At 54.9% G+C, this 21,558-nt stretch overlaps 1 protein-coding gene across 4 annotated transcripts in view; it reads right to left on the bottom strand.

Annotated features, from left to right (window-relative positions):
* Window positions 1-21,163, bottom strand: part of Prr5 (proline rich 5) — a 40,901-nt gene extending 19,738 nt beyond the window's left edge. The window contains exons 1-2 of one of the 4 annotated variants that reach the window (XM_021183021.2): window positions 21,091-21,163; window positions 3,201-3,320 (exon numbers count right to left, since the gene is read on the bottom strand). In XM_021183021.2, coding sequence (XP_021038680.1) covers window positions 3,201-3,310 — 110 coding nt within the window. In that variant the 5' untranslated portion in view covers window positions 3,311-3,320; window positions 21,091-21,163. Of the gene's footprint in view, window positions 1-2,189; window positions 2,532-3,200; window positions 3,518-14,676; window positions 15,010-21,090 lie in introns of those variants that run through there. The other 3 variants (XM_029470052.1, XM_021183019.2, XM_029470053.1) reach the window with 3 other exon arrangements.
* Window positions 21,164-21,558: the final 395 nt, after the last annotated feature.

Genomic DNA, 21,558 nt, shown 5'->3' with positions numbered 1-21,558 from the left:
AGGACCCGAACTGAAATGAGGCCAGTGAACTGAAATGAGGCACTGGCCGACAGTCCTCCTGTCCCCACCCTTCAGGATACACAGGTTAGACCCTGCTCCTTTTGATTCTCCCTAGCTCTGTGGGTTTTCCAAAGTCCAACCAAACAAACTAACAAAAACAAAAACCAAACCAAGCCAAGCCAAAATAAACAAACAACAAACAAACCAAACAAAAAAAACCCTGTCAGCTACTTGGAGCTAGGGAGGATGGAGGAGTCCAGTCTCAAACTGGGCCCTCAGGCAGATCACAAAGGCAAGATGAGTGAGGGCTGGGAACCTGAGGGTCCTAGCCTGGAAGCTTTGGCTCTGGCCTGGGTGGGATTTAGGGTGACCTGCATCTCTCTGAACCCCAATATTCTCATGTGTGTAACATATGCCAACCCCCACCTAAGGTTCCCGAGAGCCCTGCTGCTCCTTGTTCCCACTTGAGTGAGGGCCATCACCCCTGGATATATATCTCTAATCACCAATGCTTGCTTCCCTGTGCCCCAGACGGGCCAGGAACCCAGTGGCATCCCTGGACACTGGGCTCCCTGGGAGTCCTGGTTCAGATTCCAGACAGTGCTGTCAGAGGACATCCTGGTCACCTCTTTCCTCTCACATCCTCATTCTCCTTATGGACATGGATAAGGATAGCCCACTGGGAGGAGGAAGGGGAGGGCAGGGGCGCACACCTTGCTTTGTAGGGGTCCTGCACTTTGGGGTAGACTTTCCCCTGCTCCTGCCTGCCCAGGGCCTCCACCTACTGGGGGACAGACAAGGCACACTGGCTGAATGAAGGCTCAGATAAGATTCACCCATGAGTTCCCCTAGCACCTTAGGTCTATTGTAGGCACCGGCTAGCTTCCGGGAGTTTTTCCTGGAGCCTCTACAGGTGAGAGGCTGGAGGACAGCAGGGCATCTCCCCGGCAGGAGGAAGCTGTTACACCCTTGAGCTCTGGGAAAGCAGCAGCGGGTTCTCTGAAAACAGTTCCCGGACTCCACAACAGCAGTGTGGGACAGGCCAGCAGCACCATGCCTCTTTCAGAGAGCTTCCCATGTTCCTGCACACCTAGCTAGCAGGCACGGAGGGCAGGGGCTGGCCAAGTAGCCAGCGGTCTGGTGTTTCCCCATTCTACTTCCCCCAAGTGCTAAGCCATCAGCAATTACCGCGTTCCCCCCCACCCCCTGAGCCCCTGGTTTATTTTCCAACTTGGTCTAGGGTCTCTGGCTCTGAACAGGCTGTTCGATCCTAAACTAACACTTCAGCCTGGTCAAGCCAACATGAAGAAAATGAATGAATGAATGAATGAATGAGTGAGTGAGTGAATGAATGAATGAATGTGTGGACTATCTTAGGACATAGCAATAGCTGTGCACCAAATTCATGGGTTGTACCCAGTGTCACTGCAGTGGGTTGGACAGTCCCTGGTGCAAGGCTAAGGCTTACAATCTGACTGGGAAATAAGACTCTTTAATGCTGCAATGGTCGTGAGATGAAGGAGGACCATAGCTTGCAGGGCTAGCCAGAATACAGGAGGCTGACACAGCTGTCCTGACCCTGCTCAGGGTTCATGTCCTGGAGCCCTTGCAGGCACTGGGAAGGCAGCAGAAAGAGAGGCAGGCGTTGGGGCTGGATGGCGACTCTGGGTCACCATCACCAGTCCCTTTACTTATGTGTGTCTGTACGTGGGAGAGTATCGGGACTCAAGCCACGCAATGCTATACAGTATGGGTCCTGGCCGCTTTGGGTGACCCTGAATCTCCCAGCTGGGATGGGGGCATAAAACCTCCCTTGTTGGCTAGGATGGTGAGGACCCTGAACAGGCTGGCCCAGGATTGGAGCACAGAACACAGCCAGAGCCTGCCTCCCCAGGCAGGGCAAGCCTCCGACCCTTGCAAGCCTCCCCCTCCCAGCGCTCTGGCAAAGAGTAAATCTTCTCACAGTCATGACTGGTGGCACATGGCGCCATCAAAGCCCTCTGAGCCAGAGGCCCCCAGATGGGGTGAAAGGGTCCCCACAAAATTGCTTCTAGTAACTTCCGAGACACTACTCTCTGAATGTTCCTAGACTTGATTTCTGAGTTACAGGGTATACCTACTGTGTGCCAGAACTCATGTTCACAGCCTGATTACACATCTTCACATTTACTCCAACAACAGTCACTCACCCATATTATTGATAAAGAAACTGAGGACCAGAGGTGGAAAGCAAACTGCTTAGGGCCACACAGCAGAGGAGTGGAGTTGAAATCTGAGCCAAAAGTCAGCATGGCTCCACTAAACCCTGGCCAGAAACAAGGAAGGGGACGAAGAGAGTGGTGAGCAGTCCTGGGGAAAAGGAGTTTTCCTTCTCTCACAGTTCTGCTCCCAGCCCAATGAGGAGACCGGTGTAGGCCCAGCATAGAGGGAAACTAAGGTAGGTAGTCTAAGCTCTCAGGCAGGCTGCAGCTTAGTGGAGGGTGGAACTTAGGGTCCCTGCTGGCAGCCGGGTGCCCCCCAGATTGCTCTCGGGCTAGATGAACAGAAGACATGTGTCCAAGTGACAGCCGCGTCCCTAGTGGCAGACCACAGAGGGTGAAGAACCTGGCAGGATTTCTCTGCCAGGTGGAGGGGTGGAGTGGAGAGCCAGCATCCACAGACCTCCCTCAATCCGTGTTTTACTTTGGATGGAAATACTTTTTTTTTAAAAATTTTTTCCTAAAGGGCCAAGAGGAGACCCATCGGGGAACTAGGGCTAAAAGAACTATCTGTGACTGGTTGAGAGCACAGCTGGGGGAGGGGCTTCCCACGCCCGGCTGGTCCTGGATGGGCCTCCGGAAGGGTCCGGTAAGGAATGTCTGGCAGCTGGCGCACCCCCGCGGACAGCTGGGAGGCCCAGGGTCCAACTCGGGGAAAGCCACCGCCCACCCCGCGCCGAGGGCCCGACACGCATACAGGAAGTGCAGCGGCGCCCCGCCGGGGGCCCGCGAGGTTCAAGTGCGCCCCTGCGAAGTGGGGGCTCAGAGGCTTCTTGCTCCCCGGCCGCCCGCCCACCCACCCCCGGGGAGCGATCGTGGGCTCGAGCCGCCGACACGTTGCACTCACTTCCCTCCCCGCGCACGGCCCAGCGGCGGGGCGAGCTGCGCGCAAAGTGGCGCGGTGCGGTCTCCGGCCACGCCGCTCCGGGCTGCGCGCCTTACCTGTTCCAGGTGGCGTTGGCGCAGGCCCGGCGCTGCTGCGTGCCCCGCTCGTCCGTACCCGCCGCGCCCGGCTCCCTCTTGCCCAGGTCACTGAGGCTGGGCGAACTCATGAACTTCAACCTGCGGAGAGTCCTCATGCTCACCCCGGCCCACGCGCGCCCCGCGTCCCCTACGACGATAGTCGGCTGCTAGCAGCAAGCCCGGCGACCCCGTGGGGTCCCGCCCGGGTCCTGCGCCCCCGCCCGGGGCAGCACGCCCAGCGCGGGGCCCTGCGAACCATGGCTCGCGGCGGCGCAGCGTGGAGCGCTCGGAGCGCAAAAGCAGGCCGGGGGCGGGGCCTCCCGCATGGGCGGGGCCATAGTGGGCGTGGTCTCCCGTTGGGAGGGCGGGGCCGGCGTCTTGGAGCCCTCTGCGGCCAAAGGGCCAGCTCAAGGGGTTTGCTCTCAGCCACCTTCCTTCTCTCCCTTCGGAAGCCACCACACAGGAGCTACAAGGCAGTTCAACCCCAACTGTCCACCCGGCACCCAACCAACCCTGTGGTCACACACACACCATGCACAGGGACTCATAGGCTCCCATTAACGTCTCCTAAACTCACCCCTCTCCAGACACCCATCCCAGAAGGAAAGGCTGTGCCCACAGAGATCTATCCGGACCCCTTCACGTGGACACAGGCTCCGCCCACTGCGGATCAAAGCTTTCTGCCGGGTGCCTCAGTCATCAGCCCCACCCCACCTGAGTTTAGCATGACCAGGCTGTCCTAGAGCCTTTTCTCTCGGGGGAGGGGCCGGGGACTAGGTTCCTCTCAAGCCGGTACCTTGGATGATTGACTGGCCAGAGGGGTTGTTGCATGAGAGTTGAAGGAATGGAGGGCAGTGATACCCCCTGAATCCCAGATCCCCTTGTATGGTAGAGGTCAGAGTGTCTCCTCAATCCTTGTGACTTAGGCACAAGGCAAAATGATCCTAGGACAGGACAGCCCTGGGGCATTGAGACAAATATGAATTCTACCTGTTGGGAATGTTGTGGGGGCACCCAGGGCAAAATAATCTCTCCCGGGTCCTGCCACCAGAACATGGCAGGCTGGACCAAGGCTCATGAACACACAGTGCCCCAGCCCTTGACACCCCAGCCCCTGACACACAACACAGCCTCCTTCAAGCAAGATCTGGGAGTCCCACTCGTTTTGCCTGCCACGCCCAAGCACAGCCCCAGGTGACCTGCAGCAGAGTAGAGCCATGGTTCAACTCCCACCATCAGCATTTCCTAACCAGCCACTGTGTACTGGACACCCCCACATGCCTGGCTTAGGAGGCAGGGATCAAACAGACAACTCTCACAGAGCCGAAGGCCACTCAACCTACTGTGAAATGGCAGCCAGGGCAGGGAAGGGCTGGGCTGCTCCTACCTCCTTCATTCAGTCAATGGCCCCAGTGAGGACCTGATTTGGGGGTCAACAGCAGATGAATTTGCCAGTCTCCAAACAACAGACACCAGCTTTCTGAACCATGCCAAGGAACCCAGGTCTGGGAGGACGCGGTATTCAGGTGGGGGTGTAGAGACTGCTCACTCAGATAGGTGTACAGTGGTGGTCAGCATGGCTGGGGGGAAGGAAGGGGAGGGGAGGGGAGGGTTGTCACTGCTCCATAGCACTAGCCTTGAAAGTCCCGGGTGGGTGCTCTCCATCCCTGGAGCAGCTGTTAGTTTTGGGTGAGTCACTTCTCAAAGGCTTCAGTTTCCTGTATGGAAAGTGAAGGCCACACATCCATGGACTCTCTCTATCCTTCCAGGACACCCAGTGCAGACCCTGGGGTTTTACATCCTGTATCAAGTATGTCCAGTCTCTGCCTACGAACTCTATGTGCGTCAGGATAGGTATGAATGCCGGCCAACGTAAAATCACAACCCTAACCCTCAGGCTGTACTGCTCTTGCAGAGGATACAAGTTTGGTTCTCAGCACTAGCATATGGCAGTTCACAAACTACCTGTAACTCCAGCTCTGTGAATCCAGCACCCTCTTCTGGCCTTTTTGGGGCACTGCATGCAAGTACACAAACCCACACTCAGACACACACACTCATGCACGTGATCAAAATTTTAAATAAAAAAGGTCGGATACATGTACTAGGCCTTCCTCTTGAGTCTACCCACTCTGCCCCATCCTCGGTTGTTAGCACCCTAGCCTGAACTACAGATCCTTTCTGACCACTCTTTCTGACTGTTGCCTCTTGCCCTCACAAACAATAGCTAGAGCTGGCCATGGCACACATTGCCCTCCTGAGTTCCCACTGTGCCGAAGAGCAAGCCCGAGGCCCCCAATCCTTGAGATGCCTTCAAAACCTGCGAGCCTCCCTGCTCTCCAGAACCCCCTTCAGTGGAGATCAAAGTTGAAGATCATCTCTCCCTTCTCTGATTGCCCCTGCCCTTGTTTAGACTTAATCTGGCTTTTCTGACATTGTCTATCAGAGCCAAGAGCCGGAACTTGTTCATACCTACCTTCCCTACGCTTGGCACACAGTAGCTACTCAATAGGAATGACTAGATATATCTATCTCATGTTTTAGGTCAGATCGGTGAAAACCAAGATGCATAGACATCAGGCCGCCATTTCTCTGCCATGGGTGTCGCTGCAGCAATACCCTGGTCCCCTCAGAGAGGCCTGACCTTTTATCCAGCACAGTTGGGCAGGGCAAGGGGCAGAACTGACCCCTGGCTGCCCGTCTGGCAGGAGTGGCCAGATGGGAACAGGTAGGCGGTCTGAGTAACCAGAGGGAGGGAGAAGGATGGTAGGTAAGGGGAGGCCACAGTGGGCAGGAGAGGAAGGAAGAAGTAAGCTGCAGGGGGCTCCTAGGGAAGGGGCTAGAAGCAGGACAAGCAATTCCAGAATGGGTGAAACTTAAAAGACATCTCTAGTGCCAAGTGTAGGGGTGCTGGCCTGAAATCTTGGTTGTTGGAAGGTTGAGACAGGAGGATTGCCCTGAGTTTGCAGCCAGCCCCATAGCGAATTATAGACTCTTAGGAGACAGTGTCTCAAAGAAAGGAAAAGAAAAAAAAGACAACATCTCCAGAGAGCAAAGAAACGAGCTGTCCCCGCCCCAGCACAGACGAACACTGGCTACACCCACAGCCCAAGGCAGAAGTGCGACAGAGACGCGGGGGTGCTGTGCCGCCGGGTGTTGGGGCTGGTGGTAGGCAGCTCGGGTGCTGCTGGGTGTGAGTGTTGGTGGTAGGCAGCAAAGGGCAGAGCTCCCTGGGCCCAGAAATCCAAGGTAGAGTCTGGGAAGAAACCAGGCTGTTAAGACTCCTCAGCAAAGACAACGGAGGAGTTGGGTGGGGGCAAGACTAACTCCTATAAAAATGTTCCTGTGGCCCGAAGTGTCAGAAAATCCCAACAAACCAAAACACAACAGCCATTGTTTGGCAGAATTCCTGGACATCTTTTGGTACAGTTATGACCCCTGGAAGCAGGTACAGGGCCTTACATGCCTTGCTGGGTCCTCCGGGCGGGCACTGATGGGGACCTCTGGGCTTGGTGCCTGGATCAAGGATTCAACAGTTGTTTTAGGAGTGGCCTTGAAGAGAATCACCTGTGCCTAAGATTATTGATTATTGACAAGGGAGATAAGTGGATTCAATCTTGAATCCCTCCAGTGTCCCTACCTCAGAACCACAGTCTCCTTCCACAGGACCCAGGTTTCATTCCACCTCCACTTGGCAAGCTAGAAACAGGAACTTGAGACAGGCCACCAAGGGAGACTCAACGAGCATCGGGACCATCCTTCTTGGAGTGAGCCCTAAGTGAGCAACCAGGATGGAGGTCCATCTGGTCTTGCTTGTCCTGACCTTTAAGGGACTCAGTGAACACATCTGGAGGATGGGCAGCATCTCAGAATTTGAGGGTCAATAAAGATAGAAGCTGAAGCCCTTTGAGGGGACCACACTCCCCCACAATCCTCTCTGACTCATGGGGTATGAAAGTACTGAGGGGCTGGGCCTAGGTGGTTCATTTTCAGGGCACAGGACTCAACCCCTGACCCCTGATTTCTAGTCTAGGACAAGATCACCATGTGGTTTCACCCTCTCTTTCCCCATGTCAATCAAAGAGGACAGAGAACTTCTTTGAAGGAGTCAACTGAAGAAGGGATCCTTGCCTGGGGTAGGAAGGACAAGAGATAGGACATGGAGGCAGGGCTTAAACACACTGCCTCATCTGGTGCTCCCAAGGCTGTGGTGCTCCCATGGTTGCAGTGCTCCCATGGTTGTGGTGCTCCCAAAGCTGTGGTGCTCCCATGGTTGTGGTGCTCCCTTGCAGAGGTGAGGGGGTCTCATGTCACAACAGAGAAACAGGGGTTCAGGGAGGCTAGGGCACATGCACGAAGTCAGGGTGTGTACGTGGCAAGGCTGAAGCTGCAGCCTGGCCTGGTGAGCAGGAGAGAGGCAGCCCCAGCTCCGTCACTGTCACCTTCCAGCTCCGTCACTGTCACCTGCCACCCTCAATGCACCCTCCCTAGGCTCTCCTTCTAAGGGTCATCCACTCCAGAAGGGGTCATTTTGCTCCCTGTTGGCAAGGCCTGGAAGTTCCCCAAAGCTGACTGGCATGATGTCTCTAGCAGCCTGTGGTACAGTTGGTGTGTAGGCTCCTTACCCTGGGGTCCCGGACACCCAGGAAAGGGCCAGTGGGCAGCTAAGGCATGTGCCTGGCTGTCTCTCTGGCCTGTACCCCCGGGCTATGCCTCATCCTTCCTTGGTGTGCAGAGGAGGGTGGTACAGGAGAATCACAAGGTCATGGGGTCACACCAGGAGCTTGGCAACTGCTCCTGTTATGGAGGACAGTGGGAGGGACACTGAAGGCGGGCTGCAGAAGCCAGGTGAGCCTGTCACCATAGGGCAAGACTAGGCTAAGACCTTGGAGGGCTCTTCTCCCTGCACAGCAAAGCCAGCTGACCAATCAGCATTCGGGGCAGGACAGGAGTCCATCAGTGTGAGAAGCAACACACTATGGCATCTGCCTTTTTACTTCATGCCACCTTCCGTCAGATCTCCCTGACATGGGACAGCCCCACCTGGCTAGTCCTGGTCCCCCTGTTAAATGCTCCTCCCCTCTTCCCTCCTATGCTTCTGGCTGCTGTGGGATTCTGACCAGCAGAGATCCCTCATCTCCAACACCCTCACCTCATCCACATGACCCCTTACATGACCCCAAAAGACTCTCTCTCTCCAAAAGTTTCCCATCTGTGAAAGTCTTGGACATCAGTTTCCAGAAGTTCTTTGGAGAGAAGCAGGGGAGTTTTAGAACCCTGGAGCTGATCTCTCACTCAGTGCCTGGGAACAGTGAGGTTCTCTTTGGAGCTGAATCTTGGAGTGGCAGAGTTGGTATTTTGATTCCCTTAAGGAGACCCAGCACTGCCAAAGGCACCGCGACCTCAGCTCCTGTTTCATGTGGATGCCTATGGCGCCTGCCCCCCACTCTGCAGGTGAAGGCTCACACACCAGCAGCAGTGACCTGCAGGTTGCCAGCTTGCCTTCCTGCTCTGTCGTCTCCTCTCAGCACCTTCTTGCCAGTGGCTTTTCCTTAGAAGCATTCTTGGAAAGAGTGAATGAATTAGGAATCAGCTCCTGCTAGTGTGACCCAAGAGGAGCCCAGAAAGAGTACACACAGGCGTGGTAGGAGATCTGAATGGAGAGAGTTCATTTACTCTTCTGTTGTCTGAACCTTGCACCTAGCCTTGCCTGCCAGGTAGGAAGAGCTGTTCCCGTCAAGGACCCAGATCCAACGTGGGCGATAGGAACAGAGAGAACCAACCCTTGGCCTGTGTCCCTTACTTCCTGGTTGAGGCCTAAAGAGCCAGTCAGGGCCTCTCAGAGGAGGGTGCTGCTATCGCGAGGGGTGTTCCCCCGAGCTTTCCTAATACCAGGTAGTCAGACTGGACTTCTACACCCAAGAAATTATCTGAGGAAAACTTTTCTGACCCCTGAGCTGGGGGAAAGGTCATGTCACATGGTGGAAAAGGGCGGGGACAAACCCCAGCAGTCAAAACTTTGCTCCTTCAAAATCCCCATGAAGGAGAGACTCCCTGGATGGTGAAATTTCCCAGTGGACCTAGGGACCAAGATCAGGAAAAGCAGCAACATTTACCAGGTACCTGCTAAACCCAGCCCAGGTCACTGAGGCCCAGCTGAGGTTCCAAATCTTGAGGTCACAACAGGGTCACAGGCCGGTGAGAGGCAGCGCAAGGACTGACTCTGGAGTTCCTGTTGCCTGTTTGGCCTCAAGCTTCTCTAATATCAGGTAGCAAGACTGGAACCCATTTGAGGATAGATGGGCCTACCACTGTTGCCTGGACATTGTGGGTGGGGCTCTAGGGGCCCTGGCTCTCTACTGCCCCCAGAGCTTTTATAGGGAACAGCAGCATCTATGGGCTCAACTCCTCCCTGGCACTGGCTTTGATCCCTGGTCCCCTCTAAATGGGTCCCAGCCCTGCCTGTCTAATCCTCAGATCAGGTGTTATGCTTTCTGACCCCTGAGCTTTCTGAGAAAACTCCAAATTCCAAAGCCTGACTCTCAGGACCCCAGGCAGGCAGGGTCCAGCCTCCATTCTTTGGGTCCTGCTTCCTCCTTTGAGCCCTCCAAGTCCTGTTCTCCATCCTTCTGGGCCCTCAGAATTCTGCCTGCTTCCCACCTAGCATTTTCCAGGCTCTGCCCTGCAAAACAACTTAATCACACGCATAATTAAATGGTCCTGGTCAAGGTACGGTCTGGTGATCTCTCTTTGGCTCCACCTCTCGATGGCTATGTATTGGTTTTGGTTTGGTTCTGAGCATAGCGATTAATGTGCACTGCCACCGCCTCGCAGGCTCTCTCTGGTCCAACCAGGCCATTAAAGGCAGACTGAAAGCACAGTGTGCCTCAATTCATCTTGCCTGTCTCCTTCACTGCGGGTCACTTGCTTACATCTGTGGGTAGACACGTCAGTCACTCAAGAGTTGTCTGTCTAAAAGCTTTATCTGTTCCCCCAGCATCTTGCTTCAAGGCTAAAGGCACAAACAACAACTGAGGCAGATGGAGCCAACTTTTACAATGTCCTGTTCCCAACCCTGCAATGGCGAACTGCAGAGATTCAAAGGAGAGCAAAGGAGAGGACACCCCGTCCCCTACTAGGAAGGCCTCTTCTAGAGTGGCCAGGCTACATGCTGGACCGGGAGTGTCTTACGGGAAGCAGATCAGTCCCCACATAGCAGGAATAATCGGGACCACCCTGCCAAATAGAACCTAGATGGGGGTCACCCAGGTTACACCTTCACCAGGATTGCTTAATTAGGTATGCGTTTACATTGTTTTGCAGGGGAGCTAGAGATGGCTCAGTAGTTAAGAGCTCTTAATGCTCCCGTAGAAGGTAGTTCAGTCCCCAGCACCCACTTGGCGGGGGTGGGGGGTGGGGGGGTGGGTTGGGTTGGGGGAGGTGTGACTCACAACTACCTGGAGTTCTAGGGGATGTAACCTTCTTTTGACCTCTGTGAGCTCCTCCAAACACAGGCTCTTACACACATGAATAAAAGTAAGATACATCTTTAAAAAGGAAACATGGTCTCACAGTGAAGCCCAGGCTAGACTGGCACTCACTATGTAGCCCTGGCTAGGAGGCTTCAAACTTAATCCTTCTCCTGCCTCCTATCTGGTGGGCCACAAGGCCTGGCATTTCTAACCCTGTGATTTCACTCCCAGTGTGGGAAAGCTGAGCTGAGGGTCTTTTTCCAGATCCTTCTACTCTTGTCTAGATCAGGCTTTCCCTTCTTCCCAGACCAGATGGTCCTCCCTGGAGAGTCCTGGGGTTCCAAGGAGAAAAGAACCCAGCCTGGGGTCAATGTGGGTGAGCCTTGTCCTCACCTCAACATAACACTTCCTAATTTAAACATTTTTATTACCTTGATTTTCTCTCTCTCTCTCTCTCTCTCTCTCTCTCTCTCTCTCTCTCTCTCTCTCTNGTGTGTGTGTGTGTGTGTGTGTGTGTGTGTGTGTGTGTGTACACTCCTGTGCCTTGCCACACACGTAGAAGTCAGGGGCCAGCTTATGGGTGTCCGTTCTCTCTTTCTACCTTGTGGATTTCAGGAATCGAACCCAGGACATCACCTTTTCCCACAGAATCTCTTTCTTGGCCCTACCTCTTTACTGTTTATCACGGTTTTGAGAACTGCACAGGAATGCATTGCAATCTGGTTTTGACACCATCATTGCAGCTACTCTCCCCACTTCGGTCACCTCTGGCTCCAACTTGCCAAAATGTCAGGCAAAATGTCTGGCAGAAGCCCTCTGACTCCTTGACCTAATTGCACCCTCTTCATTCCTCCTCCCCCTTGGCTTGGTTAAGATCTTGGGCTGGCTGCCCTGGAGCTGGGATTCCTGGGTGCTGAGATGGGTTATAAATGGCCAGGGTCCACTCTGCTCCCTGTAGGGCAGGGCTACCTCATGCCAAGCCCCTTCTCCACTGGTTTCCACTGTCACATGACTCTTCTTTGTCCTCTTGGTCACTGGTCACATGGCCTTCTCTCCCCTCCTCTGCCCTCCCTTCCACGGGATGTGCTTTGCGCCTTGTCCCCAGACCTCTTGGCCAGCACCACCTTTCCTGCTCATCTGAGAAAGTATTTCAGGAAATGCTTCTATGTTCAGCCCTACAGGGTTCCCCTCTGAGGATGGAGCTCCCACAGTGCTTCCTCTGAGGGTGCAGCTCCACGGTGCTTCCTGTAAGGGTGGAGCTCCCACAGTGCTCCCTCTAAGGGTGAGGCTCCCACGGTGCTCACTTAAAGGGTGGAGCCCATATGGTGTTCACTCTGACAGTGGAGAACTATAGAGTTCACTCTGAGGGTAAAGTCCCACGGAGCTCACTCTCTTGGGGGGGGGGTGTCTCCAGGATGATCACCCTGAGGTTGGTGCCCCAGGGTGCTCAGTGCCACGCAGTCCTTATTTTCCCCCCTTGGTGTACATCTCCATGAGGCACACTTACTGGAGTATACCTGCCACTACTACCCAGATGCTGTGGAAACCCAGAAGTGCCACTCCCCCACGAGAGAAGCCAGGCTCCAGCTTAGAAGGTAGGTTCTAAGGGCAGTGGAACTCAGTGGGCCGTCTCCTATTCTGCACATGCTGGCCCTCCAAAGGTCAAGGCTGGGTAATTCCTAGGCCCAGAGTTGCCAAGTGAAGAAAAGCACCAGACGGGGCTACTCAGTAGCCACAGCGAGGTGGTCTCCATCTTGCTGCCTCAAGGCCTCTACCCTGACCCACTTATCAGAATCTAAGTGTTTGTGTGTGGGGGGGGTGGGGGGTGGGGGGAGGCGGTTGCACACCTTGCACTAGGCTGCCACCTTCTGGCCAACTGCCTGCTATAGCCATTACACTTGACCACACAGCTCAGCGATCTCGCGGCCCAGCGTTCCTAGAGTTCGCTCCATAGGCTCTATGGCTGAAGCAGGCTAGCTAAATCAGGCCCTACCTCCCCAGAGCGGCAAAGACTGCTAGAGCATCCCATACCTGCTGCGTGTGTGTTCTGCAAAGCACAGGACTCTCGGGAGCCTGCCTGGAGGGGAGCTGGCTCTCAGCTATGCAACTCTCAAATACTAGACACCCAGAAGTGACAGGCACAAGTCCCTTATGTGAATCCTGGGAGGAGTGCCCAGTTCTGTGGATGTTGCTCTAGGAATTCACCAGCAGGGACACTTTGGCAAGCCACTAGGCTCTGTCAGACTATCAACAAACCTCCCTTATCAGATTGCCTGGTGGTTAGCTTCCTCCTTCAGACTGTCCACCCGGCTTCTCCGGTCAGGCTGTGTCTGGTGAACCTAACCTAACAGACTGGCTTGCCGGCCTCTGCCATCAGACTGTGGTCTGCTAGAGTCTCATCAGGCCGTGTCCCTGAATGACCTTGTGGCCATTGAATTCGAGGTTTTTGTCACGGGACTGCCAATATATACAAAGTCACCGAAGGAACCTTAGAATGCTCTTCAAAAGCAGAAGAAAAATGAGAAAGGAACCTCTAGAGAAAGCGTTAGCCCCACGAGGGCATTCCCGTGTCATCCTTTTCCATGCCCAGCTGTGCATATGTGTCAGCCACTATTAGCAGTCTTTCTGTTCCCTGCCTGCTTCTTAGAGTGGACGACACTGGGCCTGCCCCCAGGACTTGAGACAAGGTGTCTCCTGTCCCGGACCCCACTTGTCTCCCAGGCCCAGATGCCTTTATTCTCCTCCCACTGCCCATCTTCCACCACCTTTGAAAGCCAGGCAAACAGAGGCTATTTGCTGAGCTCTGCACAGACAGACAGACAGACAGACAAGGGTTCATTCTGTTTCTCGGTGCCTTCACTGGACACCCGCCACCTGCATTCCCTGTCTTCACCTAACAGACACTCTAGGGTATCTCTAGGCCCAGGAACTTTCACACAGAGTCCTGAGAAGCCACGGAAGTGCTGTAGCAAGCATTTTTCAGGGTCAGAAGAGGGACACCATGGCTGACATGGGAAGACACTGGGACACATGACTGGGAGTGTGTGTGTGTGTGTGTGTGTGTGTGTGTGCGCGCGCGCGCGCACACACACACACACAGACAGCCAGGAAGGCCCTGCAGAGCAGGATAACTTCCCGCAGGAGCTTGAGGACACAGCACCCTTCAGAAGGAGAAGTAGCAAGAAGTGGTGGCAGCAGGGAGGCCTACGAGGGGCAGCTGAGCAGGCGGGAATGAGGGGCAGACACCAAAGGCAGCCAGAGGAACTGGAATTGTGGCCAGAACTGGAATTGTGGCCCTGGTTTGGCAGCCCACAGGGTCCCCACTAGTGACTAGTGTGGCCAGTTCCCTGTCCCATCCCCAGATGTTGTGGCGGCAGCTCCAGGGACCACAGATTTTCCCCAGGGAACTTGACAACCTCAGAGACACTTCCATTCGGCCCAGCGAATTCTCTCCTCAAGCCTCTGGTCTACTGCCTGGCAAGCCTACTTCAGGCTGTGCCAGGGCCTTTCTGGAAAATGGATCTTTTCCAAATGCCCACTGAGGCCCATCCAGCCTCAGGGATATGAGGACATGAAGGACACGAAGGAGTTATGAACATCAGAGAGGTGGAGCAACCTACCCAAGGTCACACAGCACAGAACGCACACATATGACAGAAGCTAGACTGCCGGCCAGGGCAGACAGTTTTATGAATGGATGAGCAAAACAACTCAGCAGCCTGGGCGCTCTCGCACCCCTCACAGCAGAAGGAATTACCATCTGCTGCTGTTTTTTGTTGTTGCTGATTCAAACGTAAAGTCCCACACTGCCACACTAGGCTGGACCTAGGAATTGGTCTTTTTCTGAGTCAGACACTTCTCAGAGACAGACCTGAGATCAGACAAATGGCAAATCTCCTCTGACCACCAGCTCCAGAGAGACCTGACCCATGCTACCTCCACACACACTCAGCGTCCCCATTCTAAAGAGGCAGAAAACCTACCTTGCTCAGGAGCCAGAGGCCGCAGGGTGGGCGAGGGAAGGGGTACCCTTGGCCTGTCTGCCTGTGACCTTGGCGGAGGCCTGCACAGTCCAGAGCAGTTTGGTGTTGGCTCAGCATTCACTGTTCTGGGTGCCCAGGTCTTGGGGCTACCCAATGGCTTACATATTATGAGGAATCCACGTGGCCACAGGACAGCAAGCGGGTGGGCTGGGCAGAGGGCTCACGGGCTGTGACTCAGCGGAACTTGGGGAGGCTGCAGCCAGCTTCGGTGGGAGCTGCCCATGGCAGCCTGCGCAGGGAAGCCCAGCTGCCTGGCTCCCGATAAATATTTTATCATGCTTACGGAGCAGGTCCCAGGCGGTTGCCCGTAGCCCTGAAGCCTAAAGTACACCCCTTCCTGTCCAGGCCTGAAGTGGTGTGAACAGCCAGTGTCAGGAGGTGTAACCGGACATCTCCTTTCACTTCTGACCCAAGATGAGTTCAGGGTATCTTGGCATAGCTCAGCACACAACCCCACAATGTCTACACCCCACTCAACCCTGCTGAGGTTAGGTTTGGCCACGCCCCTCACATGAAGCTCCCTTCTTCACTCTACCTAGAATGCCAGCCAGACTCAGCCCTGCTATCCTGCTAGCTCAGTGCCAGCCACCTCCTTCAGGAAGCTTTCCTGGATGCCCCTTCCTGTCACATAATCCCAGGAAAGCCTATTTTGGAGCCCGACTCGACAATGGAGTTAAGGTGCCCCGGTGATGGGGACAGGATGAGGTTGTATGTAAGCAATGTGGCCTTGTGCATATGGAGGCTCACTCTAGCCGGGAAACTGAATCGAGTTAGGTGGGCACGGAATGTAAGACCCAGCCTCTTGTTTCAGGGACAAGCACGGTAGAAAGGCTACCACCAATATAGCTCAGGGTGACAGCAGCCACTACCAAGGCCTTTCCAGCTTGCTAGGCACCTTCCATGATGTCCCATCTAAGGCTCACTCCTTCTGAGTTCTCTGAGATACAGTGTTCTGGGTCTCATTTGGCAGAGCCTGAGATGCAGAGGACTGTCACATCTCTGTGACATGGGGATCCCACAAAGAGATGTGTGACATACAGAATGTGCTGGGTACAGGGTGTTGCCTGGCTAAGAATTCAGGCATGGTAGGAGCGGGGAGCTGGGCACTGTCTAAAGACAGGGAGGAGGCTGGGATGACACCATATGAAAAAGCAGGACACACACTCAGGTGTTGCCTGATGATATACATGGGCTGGGCACTATAGACACCAGCCCTTTCCAGGATCTATTGGGAAAAAAAAACCCATGCCAGGCAGTGGTGGCACACCCCTTTAGTCCCAGCACTTGGGGGGGGGCAGAGGCAGGTGGATCTCTGAGTTCAAGGACAGCCTGGTCTACAGAAAGAGAGTTCCAAGACAGTCAGGACTGCACAGAGAGAAACCTTATCTGGAAAAACAGACAGACAGACAGAAAGACAGAAAGACAGACAGACAGACAAAGAAAAAAGAAAGGAAGGAAGAAAGAAAGGAACCAGAAGCTGGGCATAGTAGTGCTCACCCCATAATTCCAGTACATGAGAGTCTGAGGCAGGAGGATTGCTGAGACATTGAGGTTAGCTTGGGTGATATAGTGAGTTCCAGGCCAGCCTGGACTACAGGATAAGACATGGTTCTGAAAACAAAACCCAAACTCTCGCAATAATGGCATTGGTCTGAGGGTGTGGGCAAAGTGAGGCTGGAGTCTCCTTCCAGCCCTTGTGCGGCACGAATAGGCCGGGCCCACCATCCTATTTACCCTCCTTGTTGGCATCTCCCTCTGTCTCAGGCCTGGCTGAAGAGAGGCAGGATGGTTACAGCTGTGAATGATGTAAGTGGGAGGAGCCTCCTGGCCCCACCCATGCAGCAGGACCAGAGCCTTGCTCTATCATCCCCTGGTACAGTTAAGGCTACAAATCGAATCGAGGGCTGTGACTACCCACGTCCTAGACTGACAATCCTAGGGGAGTCAGCTCCCTCCCAACCAGAATAATCAAGCCAGAGCCATGTCTCTCTACCAAGAAGTAGCCATGGTGGAATGCCTTCGGCTGTTCATCTGAGTCAGACTATCTCACGGCAGCGTGACCTTGGATGTAAATACTGACCTCACTGCTCCATGTTCATCTGTACAGTGGTGTCACCATAGTGCAACCTTACAGGACCTGCAGAGGGCAACATGGAAGCAGATCCATGTGCCTGTGATCTGTCCTTCTAGAATGTTCCTAAGGCCAAGACCGCTTACGCTGGCTCTCCCGTCACACACTGCAGCCACACAGGGTAGAAAGCTTGTTTTACACGGAGAAAACTGAGGCACAGACAGTAAGAACCCCTCAAACTCAAAGAGGGTGTTGAGGGTGGAGCCAGGTCTAGAACTTGGGACTAGAGCTAAGGGGGCTGTCTTCCAGGCTGGGTGTTCTCCTGGACTGTCCTCTTGGGTGCAAGTCCACTCATTTTGCTGGACAAATGATTTTAAAATTTAATGACAGCCTTCAACCAGTCCAGCAAGCAAACTTTGAGAACCTTCTAGAAAAAAAAAAACCACAAATACATGCAACTGATGCTGGGATCCAGGGAGCCCACATGGTAGCCCCTGATGGTAAGGTATCTTGTCCTTATCTACAAGCAAACCAAAATGGCAAGTGTCAAGTGGCTGGCTACAGAGACCCAGGTCTGAGCCCTGGCCCTTTTCCTCGCTGGTCCTGGGCCTCAGTCTACCCATCTGCTAACTGGGCAGAAACACAACAACCTCTTGGGCTTCTGCGAGAGTAGACAGAGGCCAGAGAAGCTCCCAAAGGGCCCAGCATAGAGCAGATAATCAAGACACAGGGGTACCTGTTTATTTGGGGTGAGTCAAGCTTTGCAGCAGGACCAAGTGGAACAAGGCCTCTGCATGCCTGCCAGACCATCTTCTAATAAGGAGCCTTGCCCTGTCCCCTCCCCACCTGTGCCAATACAGAGAGGTCAGGAGACTCAAGGCAGAAAGGCCCCCTTCCTCTGAGGTGGTTATAGGTGGCACAGGACCGCTAAAGGTTCCCTGTACTCTATGATGTGGGCAACTGTTCCTACCTCACCTGGATCCCTTTAATCACCTCAGCGCTGATGTCAAGGCCCACAGTGGCACTACAGCTTGGGCCTGGATGGCTTCCCTGGAGTCTGCGGTGCTGCAAGAGCCCAACAGTACTATAAGATGGCATCACTACAACAGGGTCACCCCAATCCCACTCCCAGAGCCCTCTTCCCACCTCACCAGCAGAGAACCCTTCTGGCTGGGGCTACCTTCTAATTCTCATTATGACACATAAGGCATGTGGTGGCCATTTTCATCATCTGATAGACAAAGCGGGAGGCAGCTAGAGGCTGGGAAATTTGCCAAGACTGCTGGGCTAGCAAAGGTGCACAGATTAGACCCTAGCAGCCGGGCCAAAGGCTCTACTTAGCCCCAAACTGTCTATTCCCACTCTCCCGCTGCAGAGGAGGGAACCACAGCTCCCAGGGGTCAGGTACCTTCCTGGAACAAGTGGCTCTGGGTTTCCCCTCGTGCCCTCATCTCCTAAGCTTCTCTTCCTGGGCCTGAGGGTTTGAAGGCAAAAAGGATAGCACTGACTACAAAACTCCAGAGTTTAGGATTCCCAAGATTCCGTAACAACATGACTCCAAAGCTCTCAAGCCCCCTATCTGTGCTGGCTTCGGTGGTGCACACCGGCAGCCTAGCCCTCCAAGGCTGAGCCCTGGAGTTCAAGGCCAGCCTGGATAACAATGAAATGCCTTCCCATCCTCCCTTCCCCGCTCTTAAGACAAGGTCGGAGTCTCTTGTTCAGACTGGTCTGAATCTCACTACGGAGCTGAAGATGACCTTGAGAGTTCTGATCATTCTGCTTCCCCACCCCCAGTGCTGGGATTAGAGGTATGCACCATCATGCCTAGTTTATGTGGTGCTGAGGATCGAACCCAGGACCTTGTGAATGCTAGACAAGCATTCCACTAACTGAGCTATGATGCCAGCAGAGATACTCTCCCGCATCCAGAGAAAGAAAGAAAAGTCTCGCATCCAGATCCAGTTTTGAGACATGAAGAGGAACATGATTAAAAGAGAAGAACATTGTTACATTGTTTTTAAGGCCTCATTCTTGGCAAACTTCTGCTTCCCACCTCCTGCCTCTGAATGGGGAGTGACTGGTCCCTGTGGCCTCCTGGGCTTCATGGCAGGATCCCCTGGCCCTGCTGTGTAATGCAGGGGACCACTGTTACCCTCATCTGGATCTCCAGCACTCCATCCATTTGTCAGGAGTGCCTGGCTCTCTCTGTGAGGTCTCAGCCCCACCCAACCCCCTACCCCCAAGTCTGTCCAGCCACCTGTGAGCTTGGGGAAAGTTAAGAAGGAATCACTTTCCTGTCTCTCCATGGGGGTCTCATGTGAGTGCGCTGAATGAAAGGTATCTAGAGAGCGCCTGGGTCTGACTCCCTGACTGGGTGGGGAGTTCTCTAGGCGGCTCTCCTGCCATCCCTGCAGGCCCTTTCTTGCTCACAGAAGCTGGCATCACACGGAGTGCCCGCTCTTCCTCCCCAGGCATTTCCACCCAGCCAGTCCAGGCCTTTCAAGCTATCCATTAGAAACAAAAGCCATTTGCCAAGCAGCGACTGCACAAACACTTTCCCTGCTGGTGAGGAAATACAACTGTGACCATCACCCTCCATTAACACAGTTATCCCGAAAACAAATGCCACCCACCCTGGGGCTGCTACCCTCTTCTGTGCACATCAGTGGATCCTCCTGGGGTACCCAGTATGGATAGAAATACCAAGTCCTAGTTTTCTGCAGAGGCACCAAGGATCAGTGAAGCAGTGATTCCCCCAGAGCTACACACTCACTCAGCAGTGGGCCTTGGAGTTGGCTCAGGCTGACTTGGCTTCATAGCAACCTGTGACCTACAATTCAACAAAGAGCCGTGGATACTAGACTCGGCGGGAGGACCACTCAGGAGGTCATAACCTCTGGCAAGGGAATTTGGGTTCACAGAGAGCAATGGTTGGCTCAGGGACACAGATGAGCCTTGGGACCCTTCTTGAGGGTGAACCATTGTTAGCCAGCCTCCTCTCCATGAGGCTCATACCTGAACATGCGCCAGCACAGGGCTAGGGACTGAGAGACAAATGCAGATTCCTAGGGCCTCAGAAGCATCCCAAGACAACCCAGGAGCCTGCATCCTATACTCAAACATCCTCAAAGAGGACTGAGGATACCCAGAGATCTGATGAGGCGAGCCCCTAGCCTCTCCTAGGAGAGGTTCTCCAGGGTGAGCCCTGGCAGGGGCCACAGGGAGATGGGGCCTCTCTGAATGCAGACCAGGGAATAGGCCCAAGGCCTTTGGGAACCTGGACACAGGCAGGTGCAGCCACTCTCTCAGCCAAGCATATCCCCAGTCCCTCCACTTCCTTGTCAAGTCACAGTCTGCACAGCCCCTCTCAGCGTCACTCCCACCCATGCCTGACAGGGATATGGAGGCTGAGGGGACAGGATGGAGTTGGCCTTCTGGGGCCTGCAAGGCCAGGGACCCTCCCGAAGCTCTGTGCTTTCTTCTCACCCTGGCTCAGCAAGGGAAATCTTGGAAAGCGTTATACTCTGCTGCACATATGGGAAGGCGTGTAGGAATCATGTGATTTGGTCACCGGCTCAGACCCTGGCCGGGCTAATCTGCCAGGTGTCCGGCCCTACCTGTCAGTGGCCAGGGAGAGTGACGGATACCTAAGTGCTCCCCCCTACCCCCGGGGCCTCTGCCTGTGTGGGATCAGCCTGCTGCTCTCATCCAGCTCCTTGCCAGGGGGTAGCTGGAGGCCCAGGGCAGAGGCCAGAGGCCAGAGGCCAGAGGGTGTGGGGCATTGCCTGAGCCAGGAACCGCTTGGAAACAAGGGTCCCCCTCCCTCGACCATCTTTGTTTGCTCTATTAAGGGGGATGATGGAGAGGGAGGGGCAGACTTCGATACTGAGGAGGCATTGAGGAGGATCATGATGGAGGGAGGGTGACAGGATGGCCAGGCGGCTGAACAGAGGGCTGGACTGACCCCAGCCGGACCCACCCACAGAGATGGAGAGAAACTCAGACACCAAGAGAAGGGGGCGGGGCAGGGGCCTCTGAGGGACGAGCCGGGAATATCCCGAGAGGCTGACCGAGATGCTGTACTCCTCCAGGCCACCCCACCCCCGGTCGCCCCCACCCTTACCCCACCTCCGGACGCTCGGCGGCACTCACGCGCACACGCTCACAAGCACTTGCGGCGCCGCCCCGGTCTCGCCTCCTGCGAAAGCGTGTGCAGGCCCCTCTCCCGAGCCCGGGACCCTCCCTACCGCGCCGCCTCGCCTCGCGAACGGACCGCCGCTCACCTCGGTCCCCTTGCAGCCGCTGCAGCCGCCACCACCGCGCAGAGCAGGGACAGCCTGGGGGAGGGACTGCGGAGGCCACGCCCACCAGAGACCACGCCCGCGGAGCCCGCGCCCCTGCGAGACCCCGCCCAGTCCTCAGAGGCTCTGTCTTTAGCTAACAGAATTGGGACGCTCAAGGGGCTGCGGACACGCCCATCATCTCGGCAGAGCAGCTCCTCCTTGTATATTACTGCGTGCATTGCGGAAGCTAGGAAGCTATATGTCCCATCCTCCCTGTAGGAGGCTCCTGGAGTCACCCTTGGACCAGAACCCCCAGAACACATCCCTTGGTGGTTCTTAAATGCCCACCGAAAGCTTCTAGGTGTGAGAAAAAAATCTGACAGACTCAGTCCTTGTCCTGAGTCTCGGGGAACATTTGCAAATATCCGGGCTAAGATTCTTAAAGCTTGTAGCGACCTGGGCTACATC

The sequence above is a fragment of the Mus caroli genome, chromosome 15 (assembly GCF_900094665.2).
Source record: "Mus caroli chromosome 15, CAROLI_EIJ_v1.1, whole genome shotgun sequence".
Lineage (NCBI taxonomy): Eukaryota > Metazoa > Chordata > Mammalia > Rodentia > Muridae > Mus > Mus caroli.
Note: the sequence above shows the minus strand (reverse complement) of the source record. Positions and strands in the feature narration are given on the sequence as shown.